The 19,715-nt window shown below is 39.9% G+C and overlaps 1 protein-coding gene across 3 annotated transcripts in view; it reads right to left on the reverse strand.

Moving 5' to 3' along the window:
• Positions 1 to 19,715, reverse strand: part of pde5ab (phosphodiesterase 5A, cGMP-specific, b) — a 119,271-nt gene that overhangs the window by 26,840 nt on the left and 72,716 nt on the right. For 2 of the 3 annotated variants that reach the window (XM_072253155.1, XM_072253154.1), the window contains exons 10-14: positions 16,187 to 16,362; positions 14,099 to 14,158; positions 7,819 to 7,965; positions 2,628 to 2,753; positions 2,322 to 2,416 (exon numbers count right to left, since the gene is read on the reverse strand). In XM_072253155.1, coding sequence (XP_072109256.1) covers positions 2,322 to 2,416; positions 2,628 to 2,753; positions 7,819 to 7,965; positions 14,099 to 14,158; positions 16,187 to 16,362 — 604 coding nt within the window. The remainder of the gene's footprint in view (positions 1 to 2,321; positions 2,417 to 2,627; positions 2,754 to 7,818; positions 7,966 to 14,098; positions 14,159 to 16,186; positions 16,363 to 19,715) is intronic. The other variant, XM_072253156.1, reaches the window with a different exon arrangement.

Genomic DNA, 19,715 nt, shown 5'->3' on the forward strand with positions numbered 1-19,715 from the left:
AGAGAGTACAAAGAAGGTTCACCAGATTGATTCCTGGGATGGCAGGACTTTCATATGAAGAAAGACTGGATGAACTGGGCTTGTACTCGTTGGAATTTAGAAGATTGAGGGGGGATCTGATTGAAACACGTAAGATCCTAAAGGGATTGGACAGGCTAGATGCAGGAAGATTGTTCCCGATGTTGGGGAAGTCCAGAACGAGGGGCCACAGTTTGAGGATAGAGGGGAAGCCTTTTAGGACCGAGATTAGGAAAAACTTCTTCACACAGAGAGTGGTGAATCTGTGGAATTCTCTGCCACAGGAAACAGTTGAGGCCAGTTCATTGGCTATATTTAAGAGGGAGTTAGATATGGCCCTTGTGGCTACGGGGGTCAGGGGGTATGGAGGGAAGGCTGGGGCGGGGTTCTGAGTTGGATGATCAGCCATGATCATAATAAATGGCGGTGCAGGCTCGAAGGGCCGAATGGCCTACTCCTGCACCTATTTTCTATGTTTCTATGTTTCTATGTATGTTTTTGTTATTCTGAGCAGTGTTATGTCAAATATTTTGTAAACCTACAAAAACTGTGCCATGTGTGCATTCAGTGAGCACATACATTTGTCACAGGAAAAAAAATTTGCACAACATAAGATTTTTGCACACACTGACTACTAAAAATTAGAGGGAACATTGGTCTTGCCCATTCTCCAAATCTGTCTAAGTCCTCCTGCAGTTTCCCTGTTTCCTCAACACCACCTGCCCCTCCACCAATCTTCATATCATCTGCAAACTTGGCAACAATGCCATCTATTCCATCATCTAAATCATTAACATACAGCATAAAAAGAAGTGGTCCCAACACCAACTCCTGCAGAACACCACTAGTCACTGGTAGCCAACCAGAAAAGGATCCTTTTATTCCCAGTTGCTGCCTCCTACCAACTAGCCAGTGTTCTAACCATGTTAGTAACTTTCCTGTAATACCATAAGCTCTTAACTTGGTAAGCAGCCTCATGTGTGGCACCTTGTCAAAGGCCTTCTGAAAGTCCAAATACACAACATCCACTGCATCCCCTTTAACTATCCTACCTTTAATCTCCTCGAAGAATTCCAACAGGTTTGTCAGGCAAAATTTTCCCTGAAGGAAACCATGCTGACTTTGTCCTATGTTGTCCTGTGTCACCAAGCACTCCATCACCTCATCCTTAGCAATTGACTCTAACAACTTCCCAACCACTGAGGTCAGACTAACTGGTCTACAATTTCCTTTCTGCTGCCTTCCTCCTTTCTTAAAGAGCGGAGTGACATTTGCAATTTTCCTGTCCTCTGGCACCATGCCAGAGTCTAATGATTATTCAAAGATCATTGCTAATGCCACCACAATCTCTACTGCTACCTCTTTCAGAACCCTAGGGTGCAGTTCATCTGGTCCGGGTGACTTATGCACCCTTAGGTCATTCAGCTTTTTGAGCACCTTGTAATAGTAACTGCAAGGCACATCTTGATGAGGGAGGAGTAGAAATTTATTTAAAGTGAATCCATTTTTATATTGTAGTTGCATAAGTCATAGGTGAGGCTGCACGCATACAAGTTTGGTCATCCTGTTGAAGGCAAATGTGGTTAAACTGGAAAGAGTGCAAAAAAGATCTATAAGGAGTTTGCCAGGATGAGAGGGCCTGATTTATAAGAAGAGGTTCTTCAATCCTTGGAATATGGGAGAATAAGTGTGTGACCTTATAGAAATGTCTTAAATTGTACGAAGAGTAAATAAAGTGGGCAATAACAGTGTTCTCCCCAGGGTAGGGAAAAACTAGGGCCACAGATTTAGGATGACAGAGAACGAATTAAAAGGGACCTGAGGAGCAACGTATACACACAGAGGGTATATGGAACATGATGCCAGAAGAAGTGGGTGAGGCAGGTATATCAGTATCATTTAAGAAGCCCTTTGATAGGTATATGGAGGGGTGTGGTTTAGAGGGATATGGGCCAAACACAGGAAATTGGGAGAACTGGGTGGACACGGTGGTCAGCATGGACCCATTCGGCTGTAAGGCCTTTATCCGTACTGTATTGCTCTATGATTGAATCTAATTCAAACATTTGGCAGCCTAAGTAACACAAGCACTAATGTTATAACAATGAAAACGGCGTGGGGCAAATTAGACCAAATTTCGTGGAATGTACAGAGTTCAGAGGATTAAAAGGCTGGAGAAAGTTACAGATTTGGGAGAGACTGAAGCCCTTAACTCATTCGCAAACCAGTCTGAGACACAGTACAACACATCAGTACTAATATCCAGTCACTATCGAGAATTAGGTTTGACTCATTACATTTACCTCTTTATGAAAGCATTATTCACTCCTCTGTGGTCCAGATCATGACTCAGTGTTGCTATGATGAGAGCTAAAATCTCTAGATCTGTTAACTTGCTCTGTAACAAAAGGCAACAGGACTTTTAAATTCTAATCTCGAGAAAATAGTCTATTTTAAGAGTAGGTGGATGTTAAACAAGTGGAGGAAGAGGCATGCAAAATCACTGTTATACTCAAGATCTACGTAACATAAGAGGGAACAAAACTGAGCATGAATAATAATCAGCAACAATAATAGAGCACATAAATGCAAAATGAATAGGAACAAACCTGAATCCTGCCAGACTTCAGCAGAGCAAACATACATTGAGTGGTATTGAATGCATGCCTCCAATTGTGATATGCTACATGTCTTCGATAGTTTTTTTTAACAGTTAAAATCCAACGGCAAAGAACCTGTGAGAGGGGGAAAGGAATCAATAGTTATGTAACTGCGACTTTAGAGAAAAAAATATTCAACTTGGATAACTCAGTGGTGCTACAACTCACTAGATTCATGGAGCATGGAAACAGTCCTGTCGGCCCAACGAGTCCATGCCGACCAAGATGTCAATCTAAGCTAGTGCAATTTACCCATGCTTCTCTCTATCCCTCTAAACCAGGGGTTCCCATCCTGGGGTACACGGACCCCTCAGTTAATGGTAGGGGTCCAAGGCATAAAAAAGGCTGGGAACCCCTGCTCCAAACCGTTTCGATCCGGACACCTATCCAAGTGTCTTTGAAATGTTGTTAATGTACCTGCCTCAACCACTACCTCTGGCAGTCTATTTGATATGCTAACTACCTTCTGGGTAAAATACTTGCCCCTCAGGTTCCTATTAAATTTTTCCCCTCTCACCATGTCCTCAATTTCTTGACTCTCCAACCATTCCACATCCTCATAAACAGGGGTGCAGTGCTAGCTGGAGCGCACCCAGCACATCTTTAAGAAAAAAGCTGAAATAAACAAGCTAATTAATTAGGTGATTTGAGTATCTCAGAAACTGCTGATCTCCTGGGAGATTTACGCACAACAGACTCAGGAGTTTACAAAGAATGGTGCCAAAAACAAAAAAAAATCCAGCAAGTGGATTTAACAAGATGTTTTCACTCATAGAACAGCCACTCACTGGATGTTTTTTGTTTTTGGCACCATTCTTTGTAAACTCCAGAGTCTGTTGTGTGTAAAAATCCCAGGAGATCAGCAGTTTCTGAGATACTCAAATCACCCTGGGTGGCACCTAATTAATTAGCTTGTTTATTTTGGCTTTTTTCTTAAAAATGTGCAGGACATGCTCCAGTGTGCTCCGGCTAGCACTGCACCACTGTTTATAAACCTTTTCCGCTCTTTCCAGCTTAATGGCATCATATCTTTAACAAAGTGACCCAAAGTAAACACAACATTGCAAATGTGGCCTCACCAATATCCTGTAAAAATACAACATTTCATTTTCTATATTCAATGCCGTGACTGATGATGCCCTCTCCACCACTGTGTCTAACGGTGACATCACCTTCAGGGAACCATGTACTTGTACTCCTCAACCTCTCTATTGTACAACACTTCCCAGGGCAGCTCACTGGAGGTGGAATGATTGTTGGTGCCAGATGGGATGGTTTGATCATCTCAGAAACTGCTGACCTCCAGAGATTTTCACGCACAACAGTCCCTAGAATTTACAAAGAATGATGCGATAAAAAAAAGCGGTAGTTCTGTGGGTGAAAACGCCTTGTTAATGAGAAAGGAAAATGGTCAGACTGGTTCAAGCTGACAGGAAGGCAATAGTAACTCAAATAACCATGCTTTACAACCGTGGTGTGCAGAACATCATCTCTGAACACACATGTCGAACCTTGAAGTGGATGGGCTACAGCAGAAGATGACGGTGGACATACACTCAGTGTTCATTTTATTAGGTACAGGAGATACCAAATAAAGTGGCCACTGAGTGTATGTCACAAATAACAGAGATCCTCGCATTGATCCTCGTGGAACACCACTGGTCACAGGCCTCAGTCGGAAAAACACCTCTTCACTCTTATTCTCGGTCTAGGTCAGTGGTCACTTCAAATTCCTATCAATACAGACCACACACTAAGCCATAAACCTTGGTGTTGTGATGGACTCTGACTTAAATTTTAACTGCACATTAAGGCAATTACAAAGTCAGCCTACTGCCATCTTAAAAATATAGTTAAGAGTTAAAGGGCTTATGTCTCAACAAGATTTAGAAAAACTCATCCATGCATTTACCTTTGGGCTTGACTACTTTAATGGCATTTTCACAAGTCTTTGTAAAAAATCCCTCACACAGCAGCAGCTCAATCAGAATGCTGCTGCTAGAGTCCTCACTAAGACCAAGAAAGTAGAACATATCACTCCAGTTCTCAAATCGCTATACTGGCTGTCTATTAGAGGATTGTTGTACATGGCCAAGTGGTTAAGGCGTTCGTCTAGTGATTTGAAGGTCGCTAGTTCGAGCCTTGGCTGAGTGTCCTTGAGCAAGGCACTTAACCACACATTGCTCAGTGACAACACTGGTGCCAAACTGTATGGGTCCTAATACCCTTCCCTTGGACAACATCGGTGGCGTGGAGAGGGGAGACTTGCAGCATGAGCAACTGTTGGTCTTCCATACAACCTTGCCCAGGCCTGAGCCCTGGAAACCTTCCAAGGCGCAAGCTCATGGTCTCATGAGACTAATGGATGCCTATTATTAGAGGATTGACTTTAAAATCTTACTGTTTTATGAATGAATCACTGAATGATCTGGGGCCAAAATACATCTCCAATCTCTTGCTACATTGTGAATCTTCCCGAGCTCTCAGGTCATCTGGGCGGGTCTGCGTACCGTCCCCAGGGTCAAACCTAAACATGGTGAAGCAGCTTTTAGTTACGATGCTCCACGTATCTGGAATAAACTTCCAGAGGATCTGAAGTCTGCCCCAGCTTTAAGTTCTTTTAAATTGAGGCTTAAAACTTTTCTTTTCACTGGAGCTTTTAATTATAATCTCCTGTAAAGCACTTTGAACTGCCTTGTATTTGAAAAGTGCTATACGAATAAACGTGCTATACGAATAAACTTGCATGCTTGCTTAGTCTTCTATGGCGTATTTGTCAATTTTGAAGCCAATCTAAATAAAATTTTGCTTTATATTTTCTGATTATTTATTTTAGCAAATGTAATGTCCAGGTGTAATGTGAATGTGTCTTTAGATTACTGATTCATTGGGCTATTTTGCTTACAAAATTGGTTTCAGTTTCTCGGACAGTGATGGGGAGACAGGGTCTGGGATGTGGGGGGGGGGGTGAAGGGAGTGATAAATAAGTGTATTTGAACGTGCTCTAAGTTAGTTACTCAGTATTCGATAATCCCACTACTGCAGTGAAATTTCAAAGCAGTGGATTACTTGTGCACACAATCATTTCATCCATTTTCAGAGCAGGGAATTCAGTACCGTCAAGCTTGTAAACTGGACCCAGGTCTGCACACTTTATAGCTGCATGCTATTATTTCTAAGTTACTTAGCAATATTTGGGAAATAGACCTAGAACTTCTGGCTTAGCTTTGCTGAGGCTTATCTAGCATTGGTTGCATGGTTAATTACATTATATGTAGTTTGAATGCTTTCTCTACTTCCAGAAGAAATTAGAACTTTGGGGACAAACCTACAAACTTTTACTGTTAATTCAAAATATACCAGAAGCACATATGGAATGGATGATATACATGAAGTACTGTATTTAGTTTCCTTGCACTAGAGAATAAATGGATTTGTTCCATTTCCAATATAATATGAAACAATATTCTCGTCTATGCAGTGGGAGTTCTTCCAATGATTATTCATCATATTGCTTACACAGTATCAACAATCCATACTGAATATTGGCAACACTGGAAGATGAAAGCTGTCAAAGGATGTCCTCCATCTGTGAAATAGATCTGAATCACCAAGAAAGTTCTTGGGATTTTCCTATACAATTTTCAATTTTATTGGAACATAAACATCAGTCAACTGTGACAGAACCTTAGCAAGGAAATGGCTGCTTAACTAAAACAAAATTGTAATGACTTATTATACACTAATCTTTAAACATATTGAAGATTTTAATATTTAAAAATATTTCTTTAAGAATATTTTAAAGATTTTTAAAATAAACTTTAAGGATATAAAAGATTATTTTACTATTTTAAAATTATCTAAACATCAATCCATAATTCCCCTTCTTTCATTGCAGGCAATGAGAAATGGAAGGCAAAACACTTCCCACAGAAAGATAAGTAGAAAGATAATTTGTCCTGAATGAACTTCGCAGCTGAAAAACGTTGATAAGGACAAATCCTCTCAAGCAGGGAATGACAGCAAATAAAATAACAGGGAAATTTAGAAATAACTGCCAGAAGAGAATGTTTTTTATTTAATACGGTAACATAAGGAGTTGTTTGTCATTTATAGCATTAACTGAGAGATTTGTGAGACAAGCTCTGAGCATGGAATGCCAGGCAAAGAGAGCAGAGCTAAGAAAATACAACATGGTTAGAATTTTCCACAGGTACATAATAGGCTGGACTTTTCAGGGTAATCCAACTGTACTTCTTATGTCAGTGCCAACAACATTTAGAATTTTGCACATAATAAAAGTGTTGCAATGAGTTCTTCAATAATTTCAATGGAGGACAGCTATAATAGAACATGATAAGTATTACTCTAATTTAAAAAGTAATTTAAAATTACTTAATTTCATTTAAATGTTTTTAACATTTTATTATTTATAGCAATTTGAATATGTTTAATAGATTCTAGTAACTCTTGAAAGCTTCTGAAAGGTAGAAATTTTAATTGTTTTTGACGCATGGTTACATTGGTTGTCAAAGATCTTGTTGACTGTGTTATGCCTGAGGGTTGCTCTTCAACCAACTTCCCCACTCACATTATGATGCTATTGGAAAATGTGGCATCATACAGGTTCACTCAGCTGAAGGTCAGGTCAATCTGTTTCAACAAGGTCCCAAACAAATGGGTGGCTTACTCCTGACAAATAATTTCAAGCTTGTAAGAATGGCAGCAGCTTTGGATTCAGAGTTTTGTCCCCAATTCCTCATTTCAGAATACAGGAGAACAGAATAAAAGCATTTACCTTTATAGACACAGAACTAGTACTTCTCAACCCAATGGTCGAACCAAATAGTTGCAAGTTTCATAAATTATACCAATTTCATATTGAGAATGTAGGAAGGATACATGGGTTCTAAACTACATTCCAGTTTAAAGTATTTTGATTCAAGGTTATGCAAAATGTAATCAATTTCTTCCTTTTTCTAAACAAGTCAGGCTCTTATATCTATAAGATATAAAGTGCTCAAAATTCAATGTTTTTTAACAGTACTTTCTTCATCCTTCCTACCAAAATACATTACTGTCTTCCTTTCTGCCAATATACAAAATTTAACTGAACGGTGGCCCTCAAAATTAGTTATACCTCATACTTCATCTGAAAATTCTGTAAGCAGTTCAGGTCTGTGAACATCCGGATGGCAGCCAATATTGTCTCAACTTCAGACAAGTCAAAATCACTGAAGCTAAAATCTAGAAGCTTAAGTGAATGAGCAGAAGGTACTGTCTTGACCTATAAAAAATGAAAATAACTCCTATGAGAATGAACATAACATAAGTGCATAAGATGAATGGTTATCAAGATATATTGTTTTTCCTATTTTAATTTTTATTTCTAATTAAGACATGATCTGACAGAACAAGTAATCATTTACAAAGCACTGAAATACAAGTATCTTTAAGCGAAGTCATAATAATATCCTCAACGACTATGATCATGTTTATTTTAACCATCCTTGTTCACTTCAACCTTTCTGCAGCCTTTCACATGGTGAACCACAGTAACTTCCTCCAGCACAACTGCATATTTCAGAAGGTCCTTTTCACCATTTCATCTGCAATCCAGGCAGAGAATTAACAGTAATAGTATCTTTTATATTTTGGTGTATCTCAAGGATTGTAATGGGGGACTTCAATAAGCAAGGGGATTGGGAAAATCAGGCTGGTGTCGGATCGCAAGAAAGGGAAATTGTTGAATGCTTACAGGATGGCCTTTTAGAGCAGCTTGTCCTTGAGCCAACTCAGGGAAAGGCTATCTTAGTTTGGGTGTTGTATAATAATCCAGGTTTTATTAGGGAGCTTAAGAGAAAGAAACCCTTAGGAGGCTGTGATCATAATATGACTGAATTCATGCTGCAATTTGAGAGGAACAAACATAAGTCACATGTATCAATATTGCAATGGAATAAAGGCAATTACAGAACCATGAGAGAGAAGCTTGCCCAGTGGATTACAGGGGGATACCAGCAGGGATGACGACAGAGCAGAGGTGGCTGAAATTTCTGGGAATAGTTCACAAGGCGCAGGATAGATATGTCCCACAGAAGGAGTAGTTCTCAAATGGCAGGGGTAGGCAACTGTGGCTGACAAGGGAAGTTAAGGACTGCATAAAATCCAAGGAAAAGGCATATAAGTTAGCAAAAGTGACTAGGAAGTTGGATGATAGGGAAGTTTTAAAATCCAACAAAAGGCAACTAAAAAAGCTCTAAGAAGGGAAAGGACAAAATATGAGGGCAAACTAGCCAATAATATAAAGTAGGATACTAAAACTTTTTTGAGTTATATAAAGAGCAAAAAGGAGGTGAAAATTGATATTGGACCACTGGAAAATGATGCTGGTGAGGTAATAATAAGGGCCAAAGAAATGGTAGATGAACTTAATGGGTTCCTTGCATCAGTCTTCACTGTGGAAGATACTAGCAGTGTGTCAGATTCCGTGAGTGTCGGGGAGCAGGAGTGAGTGCCATTGCTATTACAAAGGAAAAAGTGCTAGGCAGACTGAAAGATCTAAAGGGGGATAAGTCAACTGGACCATATGGACAACATCCCAGAGTCCTGAGAGAGGTTGCTGAAGAGATAACAGATGGACAACATCATAGAGTCCTGAGAGGTTGTTGAGGAGATAACAGATGGACAACATCACACATCACACAGTCCTGAGAGAGACTGCTGAAGAAATAACAGATGAACAACATCACAGAGTCCTGAGAGAGGTTGCTGAAGAGATAACGGATGCATTGCTTATCACTTGACTCTGGCATGGTTCCAGAGAATTGGAAATTTGCAGATGTCACTCTACTCTTTAATAAGGGAGAAAGGCAAAAGAAAGGAAATTATAGGGCAGTTAGCCTAACCTCAGTGGTTGGGAAAGTGTTGGAGTACATTATTTGGGGTGAAGTTTCGGGGTACTTGGAGACTAATGATAAAAAATGTCAAAGTCAGCATGGTTTCTGTAAAGAGAAATCTTATCTGACAAATCTGTTAAGAGTTCTTTGAGGAAGTAACAAGCAGGGTGAACAAACAAGACGGTGAATGTCATTTACTTGGATTTTCAGAAGATATTTGATAAGGTGCCATATATGAGGCTGCTTACCAAGATAAAATCCCATGGCATTACAGGAAAGATACTGGCACGGATAGAGGAATGGCTGACAGGCAGGAGGCAGCAAGTGGGAATAAATGGGGCCTTTTCTGGTTGGCTGCCAGTGACTAGTGGTGTTCCTCAGTGGTCAGTATTGGGGCCGCTACTTTTCATATTGTTTGTTAATGATTTAGATAATGGAATTGATGGCTTTGTGGCAAAGTTTGCAGATGATACAAAGACAAGTGGAGGGTGGGTAGTGCTGAGGAAGCAATGCGATTGCAGAAGGATTTAGACAATTCGGAAGAATGGGCAAAAAAGTGGCAGACGGAATACAGTGTTGGGAAATGTATGATAATGCATTTTGGTAAAAGGAACAAAAGTGTAGATTACTATCTAAATGGGGAGAAACTTCAAACATCAGAGGTGCAAAGGGTCTTAGATGTCCCTGTGCAAGACTCCCAGAAGGTTAATTTACGGGTTGAGCCTGTGGTAAAGAAGGCAAATGCAAAGTTGGCATTTATTTCAAGGAGAATAGGATATAAAAGCAAGGAGATAATTCTGAGTCTTCTTAAGACAGTAGGCAGGCCGCATTTGGAGTATTGTCAACAGTTTTGGGCCCATATCTCAGAAAGGATTTGTTGTCATTGGAGAAGGTCCAGTGGAGATTCACGAGGATGATTCTGGGAATGAACAGGTTAACATATGAGGAGCATTTGGCGGCTTTGGGCTTGTACTCACTGGAATTTAGAAGAATGCTGGGGAACCTCATTAAAACCTACCAAATGTTGAAAAGACTCGATAAGGTAGATATGGAGAGGAAGTTTCCTATGGTGGAAGTGTTCAGAATTAGAGGGCACAGCCTCAAAATTGAGGGATGACCCTTTAGAACAGAGTTAAGGAGGAACTGTTTTTAGCCAGAGAGTAGTGAATCTGTGCAATGCTCTGTCACAGACAGCTGAGGAGGCCAAGATAGTGGGTATATTTAATGTGAAAATTGGTAGTTTCCTGATTGGTCAGGGCATCAAAGGTTATGGTGAGAAGGCAGGTGTATGCAGTTGAGTGGAATCCGGGATCAGCCATGATGAAAAAGCAGAGCAGACTTGATGGGCTGAATGGCCTGACTCTGCTTCTACATGTCATGGTCTATGGTCTAAGGATTTATTTTTATCCCTCTCTTTATTACATCTCTTTATTCAGGAGGGATAGACATGAAGGAAGGGGAGGTGGGGTGGCGTTGCTGGTTAAAGAAGAGATTAACGCAATAGAAAGGAAGGACATAAGCCGGGAAGATGTGGAATCGATATGGGTAGAGCTGCGTAACACTAAGGGGCAGAAGACGCTGGTGGGAGTTGTGTACAGGCCACCTAACCGTAGTAGTGAGGTCGGAGATGGTATTAAACAGGAAATTAGAAATGTGTGCAATAAAGGAACAGCAGTTATAATGGGTGACTTCAATCTACATGTAGATTGGGTGAACCAAATTGGTAAAGGTGCTGAGGAAGAGGATTTCTTGGAATGTATGCGGGATGGTTTTTTGAACCAACATGTCGAGGAACCAACTAGAGAGCAGGCTATTCTGGACTGGGTTTTGAGCAATGAGGAAGGGTTAATTAGCGATCTTGTCGTGAGAGGCCCCTTGGGTAAGAGTGACCATAATATGGTGGAATTCTTCATTAAGATGGAGACTGACATAGTTAATTCAGAAACAAAGGTTCTGAACTTAAAGAGGGGTAACTTTGAAGGTATGAGACGTGAATTAGCTAAGATAGACTGGCAAATGAGACTTAAAGGATTGACGGTGGATATGCAATGGCAAGCATTTAAAGGTTGCATGGATGAACTACAACAATTGTTCATCCCAGTTTGGCAAAAGAATAAATCAAGGAAGGTAGTGCACCCGTGGCTGACAAGAGAAATTATGGATAGTATCAATTCCAAAGAAGAAGCATACAAATTAGCCAGAGAAAGTGGCTCACCTGAGGACTGGGAGAAATTCAGAGTTCAGCAGAGGAGGACAAAGGGCTTAATTAGGAAGGGGAAAAAAGATTATGAGAGAAAACTGGCAGGGAACATAAAAACTGACTGTAAAAGCTTTTATAGATATGTAAAAAGGAAAAGACTGGTAAAGACAAATGTAGGTCCCCTGCAGACAGAAACAGGTGAATTGATTATGGGGAGCAAGGACATGGCAGACCAATTGAATAATTACTTTGGTTCTGTCTTCACCAGGGAGGACATAAATAATCTTCCAGAAATAGTAGGGGACAGAGGGTCCAGTGAGATGGAGGAACTGAGCGAAATACATGTTAGTAGGGAAGTGGTGTTAGGTAAATTAAAGGGATTGAAGGCAGATAAATCCCCAGGGCCAGATGGTCTGCATCCCAGGGTGCTTAAGGAAGTAGCCCAAGAAATAGTGGATGCATTAGTGATAATTTTTCAAAACTCGTTAGATTCTGGACTAGTTCCTGAGGATTGGAGGGTGGCTAATGTAACTCCACTTTTTAAAAAAGGAGAGAGAGAGAAACCGGGGAATTATAGACCGGTTAGCCTAACGTCGGTGGTGGGGAAACTGCTGGAGTCAGTTATCAAGGATGTGATAACAGCACATTTGGAAAGCGGTGAAATGATCGGACAAAGTCAGCATGGATTTGTGAAAGGAAAATCATGTCTGACGAATCTCATAGAATTTTTTGAGGATGTAACTAGTAGAGTGGATAGGGGAGAACCAGTGGATGTGGTATATTTGGATTTTCAGAAGGCTTTTGACAAGGTCCCACACAGGAGATTAGTGTGCAAACTTAAAGCACACGGTATTGGGGGTAAGGTATTGGTGTGGGTGGAGAGTTGGTTAGCAGACAGGAAGCAAAGAGTGGGAATAAACGGGACCTTTTCAGAATGGCAGGCGGTGACTAGTGGGGTACCGCAAGGCTCAGTGCTGGGACCCCAGTTGTTTACAATATATATTAATGACTTGGATGAGGGAATTAAATGCAGCATCTCCAAGTTTGCGGATGACACGAAGCTGGGTGGCAGTGTTAGCTGTGAGGAGGATGCTAAGAGGATGCCGGGTGACTTGGATAGGTTGGGTGAGTGGGCAAATTCATGGCAGATGCAATTTAATGTGGATAAATGTGAAGTTATCCACTTTGGTGGCAAAAATAGGAAAACAGATTATTATCTGAATGGTGGCCGATTAGGAAAAGGGGAGGTGCAACGAGACCTGGGTGCCATTATACACCAGTCATTGAAAGTGGGCATGCAGGTACAGCAGGCGGTGAAAAAGGCGAATGGTATGCTGGCATTTATAGCGAGAGGATTCGAGTACAGGAGCAGGGAGGTACTACTGCAGTTGTACAAGGCCTTGGTGAGACCACACCTGGAGTATTGTGTGCAGTTTTGGTCCCCTAATCTGAGGAAAGACATCCTTGCCATAGAGGGAGTTCAAAGAAGGTTCACCAGATTGATTCCTGGGATGGCAGGACTTTCATATGATGAAAGACTGGATGAACTGGGCTTGTACTCATTGGAATTTAGAAGATTGAGGGGGGATCTGATTGAAACGTATAAGATCCTAAAGGGATTGGACAGGCTAGATGCAGGAAGATTGTTCTCGTTGTTGGGAAGTCCAGAACGAGGGGCCACAGTTTGAGGATAGAGGGGAAGCCTTTTAGGACCGAGATTAGGAAAAACTACTTCACACAGAGAGTGGTGAATCTGTGGAATTCTCTGCCACAGGAAACAGTTGAGGCCAGTTCATTGGCTATATTTAAGAGGGAGTTAGATATGGCCCTTGTGGCTATGGGGGTCAGGGGGTATGGAGGGAAGGCTGGGGCGGGGTTCTGAGTTGGATGATCAGCCATGATCATAATAAATGGCGGTGCAGGCTCGAAGGGCCGAATGGCCTACTCCTGCACCTATTTTCTATGTTTCTATGTTTCTATCTGTAGAATTCCCTTCAGAGAAATTATTCACAGATTTTTCTTCATATACACTTTTGTATATGAAATTTTTCATATAATGACATCTACCTCTAACTACCTCCCCTTTTCAATGTATTATCAAACTGTTTGTCTTATATCCATTCTTGGATGCTTCACAATTTCCCCTTGATTAACCTTGGAAAGAACAAAGGTTTTGACACTTACAACACCGATGAAACTCTGTAAATTTACCTGCCCAAATATCAGAAGTTAGCAGATATGGTCACAACCTAGGTGTAATTAAAATTTAAATTAAATATATACAAAATAACAGTATGGAAATGAAAAAAAATTGTTTTTACCGCTGTTACCTGAAGCTCCTCAGTTTCATTTTCAGTAGCAGATGCATGATATGAAAGTACCTAAAAAGATCATCGAAACATGTTCTGAACACATTATTATGCCTGAAATTAACATCAATACTTTTCATTCATTTACATAAATTAGTTGCATTTAAATTATTGAAAAAGTAATTTATATTTTTGTAACTACTTAATTGACTTTCCACCATCTCTAAATTTAATCATAGTGGAAAAAGCTTTCTGACTGTATTGGCTGCCTGCAGGTCATTGTCCAAACAAGGCTGGAGTCTAGTTGCCATTGATGGATGCTCCTCTTCATGGAGTAGTCATGACAGTGAGACTTCCAAGGTCTTGCAAGCCACTCAACTGTTGAACGGCAAGTGTGACTGTGGGTATCCAACAGGAAGCAAACACAAGGCATGGAGCAGATCAAGCAATTATGCAGCCCTTAGAATTTCACAGAATTTACAGAATGGAGACAAACATTCAATGTAGGTGATTTGCATGCTCTTCCCACCCATTATAACCCTTCAACATATTCTGTTCTTTTCGCCTTTCTTCTGGTTGCTTCTTAAAGAAAATTCATGTCAATATTCCCACTTTCTAACCAGTTATCTTCAGTTCCTAAACCAAGAGGAACTAAAGGGAATCTGCCATAACCAGCTGGTAAAATGGATAATTCCACTTTAAAATAAGTATTTGATTTCTGAGGATGAGGGGTCGGTGGAAACCGTACAGGTGTGAAGTTTTAGAAATAGCAAAACTCCAGTGAGAAAGCAAAGTTGATAGAATTCTTAAAATTTGAATACCCCCAGCACATACCTACACCAATCTGAGTGCATTATCGCTAATAGCTGCCATAGAGGACAGCAGGTAACAGCAGCCAGGAAGGATCCGACAATCCCCAGTGTCAGTAGCCTTTAATCTGGAATACTGTAAAGGACAGCAAATTCTCGCGTATTTAGGAGTTTAGGCCTTGGTTGTGGGCTAAAAACTAGCACAAGACTCTCCTGGGCTTCACAGGTCAAAACCAAATAAGTTTCTTATAGAGGGCCCTTTATAACACATAATCCCTACCTATCAGCCCTAATTTATTAGTCAACCACATCCAAACTTTTCTGAATATAGATAATATTATAAAGGCTGATGTTACTCAGAAGCAAATTTGCAGATTCAATAGGTGGGTCAGAAAAAATTGATTGCAAATTAGCACATTATCTATTTATTTATAAACAAACAATGAAACCTAGTTACCCATCGCCAAGTCTTCCTGAATATAGATAATATTCTTTAGGCTGGTGTTATGTGGATTCAGTAGGCAGGTCAAAGACATGTTGCAAGTAAGCACATTAACCATTTATTTACAAACAGCAAAACACTCAACCAAACATCAAAGTCAAACAAGTAGTTACTTATGCCCCAAGTTACAAAACTACAGTGTTAATCATTCAGTAAGACTTCTAACTCAAGCAGGTACTTTGCTAAGTCCCCCCAAGTTACGCAACTACAACATTGAACAGGTACTTCTCTAAGTGTGTACACAGACCCAACATTCTGCAGCACACTTTCCCATTGGTCCTTCAGCCCTGGTTGCAGCCCAGTCTGAAGGGGAGCTCCATAACGAAAAGAGACCGAGGCTCTCGCACATGCTATTCGTATACCCCTAAGGTGCCCGGTACCAGGATCTGGTGCCACGGTGTGAAAGTCAGCCAATGGGAGAAAGCTACCGCGTCCTTTGAACAGGCCAATCCATGACTGGCACAGCAGGAAGCAGCTTTTGAAGAGCAGGAAAACTAACCTTTCATGTTACAGCTGGATATAGCAGGAATGAGGGGGTCAGGCCATAGCAAAAGGTTTCCATTAGATAGTGATCGGAGACATATGTAAAAGCATTAGTAACAGCGCTTGATCAATTCCTTCAAGGAGCATAAAGCACTTGGGGAGTAATTGTAATATTATATCTGTAGCTACAGTATTTCTGGATGAGCAAAATGCTTCGGGAAGGAAGGTCAATGGATAAGGATGGACCAAATAATGAGCTTAGAAGGTTGTGATGAAAAGCAAAAGCTCCATCTTTATGTCCCTTACCTCAAGTGTCACCATCTGTTTTGCCATTGCCATTTCAACAGTTTCATACATTTGAGTGTTCTGTATGCCCAATCCACAAAAAATGGCAAATGCTTCCAGAAATTGTTCATCATTTTTATTGAAGGCCTTGATTTTGTCAAGAGTTTCACCTATTTTGTTCATCAGCTGGCAGACACCTGCAGAACACAATCACAGCTAATCAAAACATAATTAAAATTATAATTTGATTGTGACTATGTTTTAATGGTTGTGCATTTAGATTTGGTTCATTGTAAGTAGTTGCTTGAAATTATGTTACACAGAGGTTGGAATAACGCACCTATTTGGCAATGTGATGCAATGTTTTACAATCACAAAGCAAACTGTGATATTCTGGTGGATTATTTAAATTCTTCCAATTTTATTTTGAAGTATCTGTCACTGAGAGCTGCTGAGCTACAAAACCAAACTCACGGTTCTTGTACAGTTTCTGTGGGAGTGTTGTTAAAGGAACCAAATATAAAGTACTAATGTACAACTGAAAATCATTTATCACCCCTATGCCTATTCTTCGTGGATCTTTGATCTCTTCTGTGGTCTCTTCTTGTACTGTTATTTGACAAATGGGGAGGTGATGTCAAACTTCACCAAAGTGATCATTTTAATGCAACTTGCCTGGTAAGAAACAAACAGGGTCAAATCTTCCTTTGCAGCCCGAGCTTGAATTTGAAAAGGACCGCATGCCTTTGAGTGTGTTCTACATAGAAACATAGAAAATAGGTGGAGGAATAGGCCATTCAGCCCTTCAAGTCTGCACTGCCATTCAGTAAGATCATGGCTGCTCATCCAATTCAGAACCCTGTACCTGCCTTCTCTCCATACCCCCTGATCCCTTTAGCCACAAGGGCCATATCTAACTCCCTCTTAAATATAGCTGATGAACTGGCCTCAACAGTTTCCTGTGGCAGAGAATTCCGCAGATTCACCACTCTCTGTGTGAAGAAGTTTTTCCTCATCTCAGTCCTAAAAGGCTTCCCCTTTATCCTCAAACTGTGACCCCTCGTTCTGGACTTCCCCAACATCGGGAACAATCTTCCTGCATCTAGCCTGTCCAATCCCTTTAGAATTTTATACGTTTCAATAAGATCCCCCCTCAATCTTCTAAATTCCAGCGAGTATAAGCCTCGTCGATCCAGTCTTTCATCATGTGAAAGTCCTGCCATCCCAGGAATCAATCTGGTGAACCTTCTTTTAAATCTGGTGAATCTGCTTTTTAATGCTGCATGTTCTGGCAATTGTTAACTTTCTGCTTTCTCCCCTAAGATTTTTCAGATTTTTAAATGTACAACAAATGCTATATATTGTAAAAAGGAGATAATTCCAGGATCTCTGACAACATTGACCTTCTGAGGTTAGAGCATGAAATCTGAACCTGGTGCCCTCCCAATCTGATTTCTGGTTGCAAATAATTAAGCTAAACTCCTAACATGCTAGTTTTCAATGCCTTTGTAAGTATTTTATCGGACAATTTTGGAACCTCATTTGGAAACTATGGCGCCTGTGAACATTTCCTTGGCTCAGTTGATGTGAAAACTATAGATTTGTGGTATCCTTGTCTCAATCAGGGCATTTTGCAGATAACTGCCCAAGATTGCTGTGGTTAATCACAACTTGTTTCCCACTGAATAATTCATAATTCAAAAAAGTACAAGGTGAATTTAATCAGTCATGGTGTATTTTGTCTTGCAATTCTTATGTTCTAAAATCAGCCTGTAAAACAGTGCTATATTGTATATAATGCCAATTTTATGAACAGCTTTATATTTAAGAATCCATTTTCACCTGTGCAATCTAAATGTAGTCATACTTTAGCATTATGTCACTCATGCACAAAAAATTATGCACCAAAGAAACAACAATTTATATTCATTTGATGCAGAGACTAAGGGCTGCATACCTTATTCTACATTAGAATGACTGAAGCAATTTTTGATATCACTTTCCAAGTTTTAAGGGTGGAAGCAGAATGTCTTTGTAAGATACTCTGATGGAAGCTTATTCAAAATTGTAGGGTGTTATCACTTCCTTGAACAATATTTTCAATCAACAGATTTTCAGGGGCTTTATTAACCATTTGTGTACTTTCCTACATTTCTATTTATTTTATTTTTCACTGCCAATTTTAAAAAGAGTAGGGCTCGTACGTCATTTTAATGAGGCAAATTTTATATAAAATCAAATAAATCAGAATGATTTTAACAAAACCCATATTGTCACTGTTAACATTACTCAAGTAATAATCAACAGATGAAAAGGTATACGAGACAAAGCCATACAAAGAGGCAACAGTGGTTCAGAAAAGAAGTTAGATTAGGCTGACAGGAAGTTCAGAAGGTAAAAGATAATGACATGCACTGAAAATAGGTTTCAGCATGACAGCAGGTATAAATCATTAAACACTTGGGTGCAAAAATTATGAAACCATGATTATTTTATCAGTCACAATTACCAAATACATTTAGAACAAAGAGCATAGAAAGGTACAGCACATTATGGGCCCAACCTTTTAACCTGCTCCAAAATCAATCTCACCCTTCCATCCTACGTAGTCCATAATCCTCAAATTTTATTTTATCCATTTGCCTATCTGAGTTTCTTAAATAATGTATCAGCCCTAACACCAGCCCTGGCAGTACATTCCAGACACTTACCACTCTGTATAAAAAACCTAACTCTGACATATCTAATACCTCTAAACTTTACTCCATTCACCTTACAAGAATGTCCTCTAGTATTAGCCATGGCCATCTTGGGAGAAAAGCACTGGCTGTCCACTAGTGCCTCTCACAATCGTATACACCTCTTTTGCATCATCTCTTATCCTTCTTCACTTCAAAGAGAAAAACCTGAACTCGCTCAACCGTTCTTCATAAGACATGCTCTCTAATTCAAGCAGCATCCTGGTAGATATCTTTCTCTAAAGCCTCCACATCCTTCCTATGATGAAACGACCAGAAATGAACACAATACTCCAAATATGGTCTAACCAGAGTCTTATAGAGCAGTAATAGTACCTCATGTTAACATTGAACTGATTAGATGTTAAGCGTGCTCCACTACAACATCGTTTTGTCATCAAATTCATAAAAGGATCAAATAATTCAACTCGACAAAGTAAATAAGTAAGAACTAAATTATATTTTTAACTCAAGGATATCCAAAAAAAATCTTTGTCAAAGTAATGGAATTTGCACATTAAGATGACTCAGCATTTATTTGATTTTTTTTTCTCTCTTCTTACTATTACCCAATTAATTATACCTAGCCCTTGATAACCTTTCTATGTGAATATTTCCACATATATCAATCTAGGTTCCAATTTCTGTACCCACCCCTAAAACCCTTTGCTGGAAACTCTCCCCATCTACCCACACCTGTTTATTTGCATCACTGGTATCACCTGAGATCGCCTTCTTTCATCAAAAACTAGTAAAAGCATTTGGAAGCTCCAAGTTTTTAACAAGAATCCGGAAGCAGGGTGAGAAAATAC

Source organism: Mobula birostris, chromosome 3 (assembly GCF_030028105.1).
Source record: "Mobula birostris isolate sMobBir1 chromosome 3, sMobBir1.hap1, whole genome shotgun sequence".
NCBI classification, from domain to species: domain Eukaryota; kingdom Metazoa; phylum Chordata; class Chondrichthyes; order Myliobatiformes; family Myliobatidae; genus Mobula; species Mobula birostris.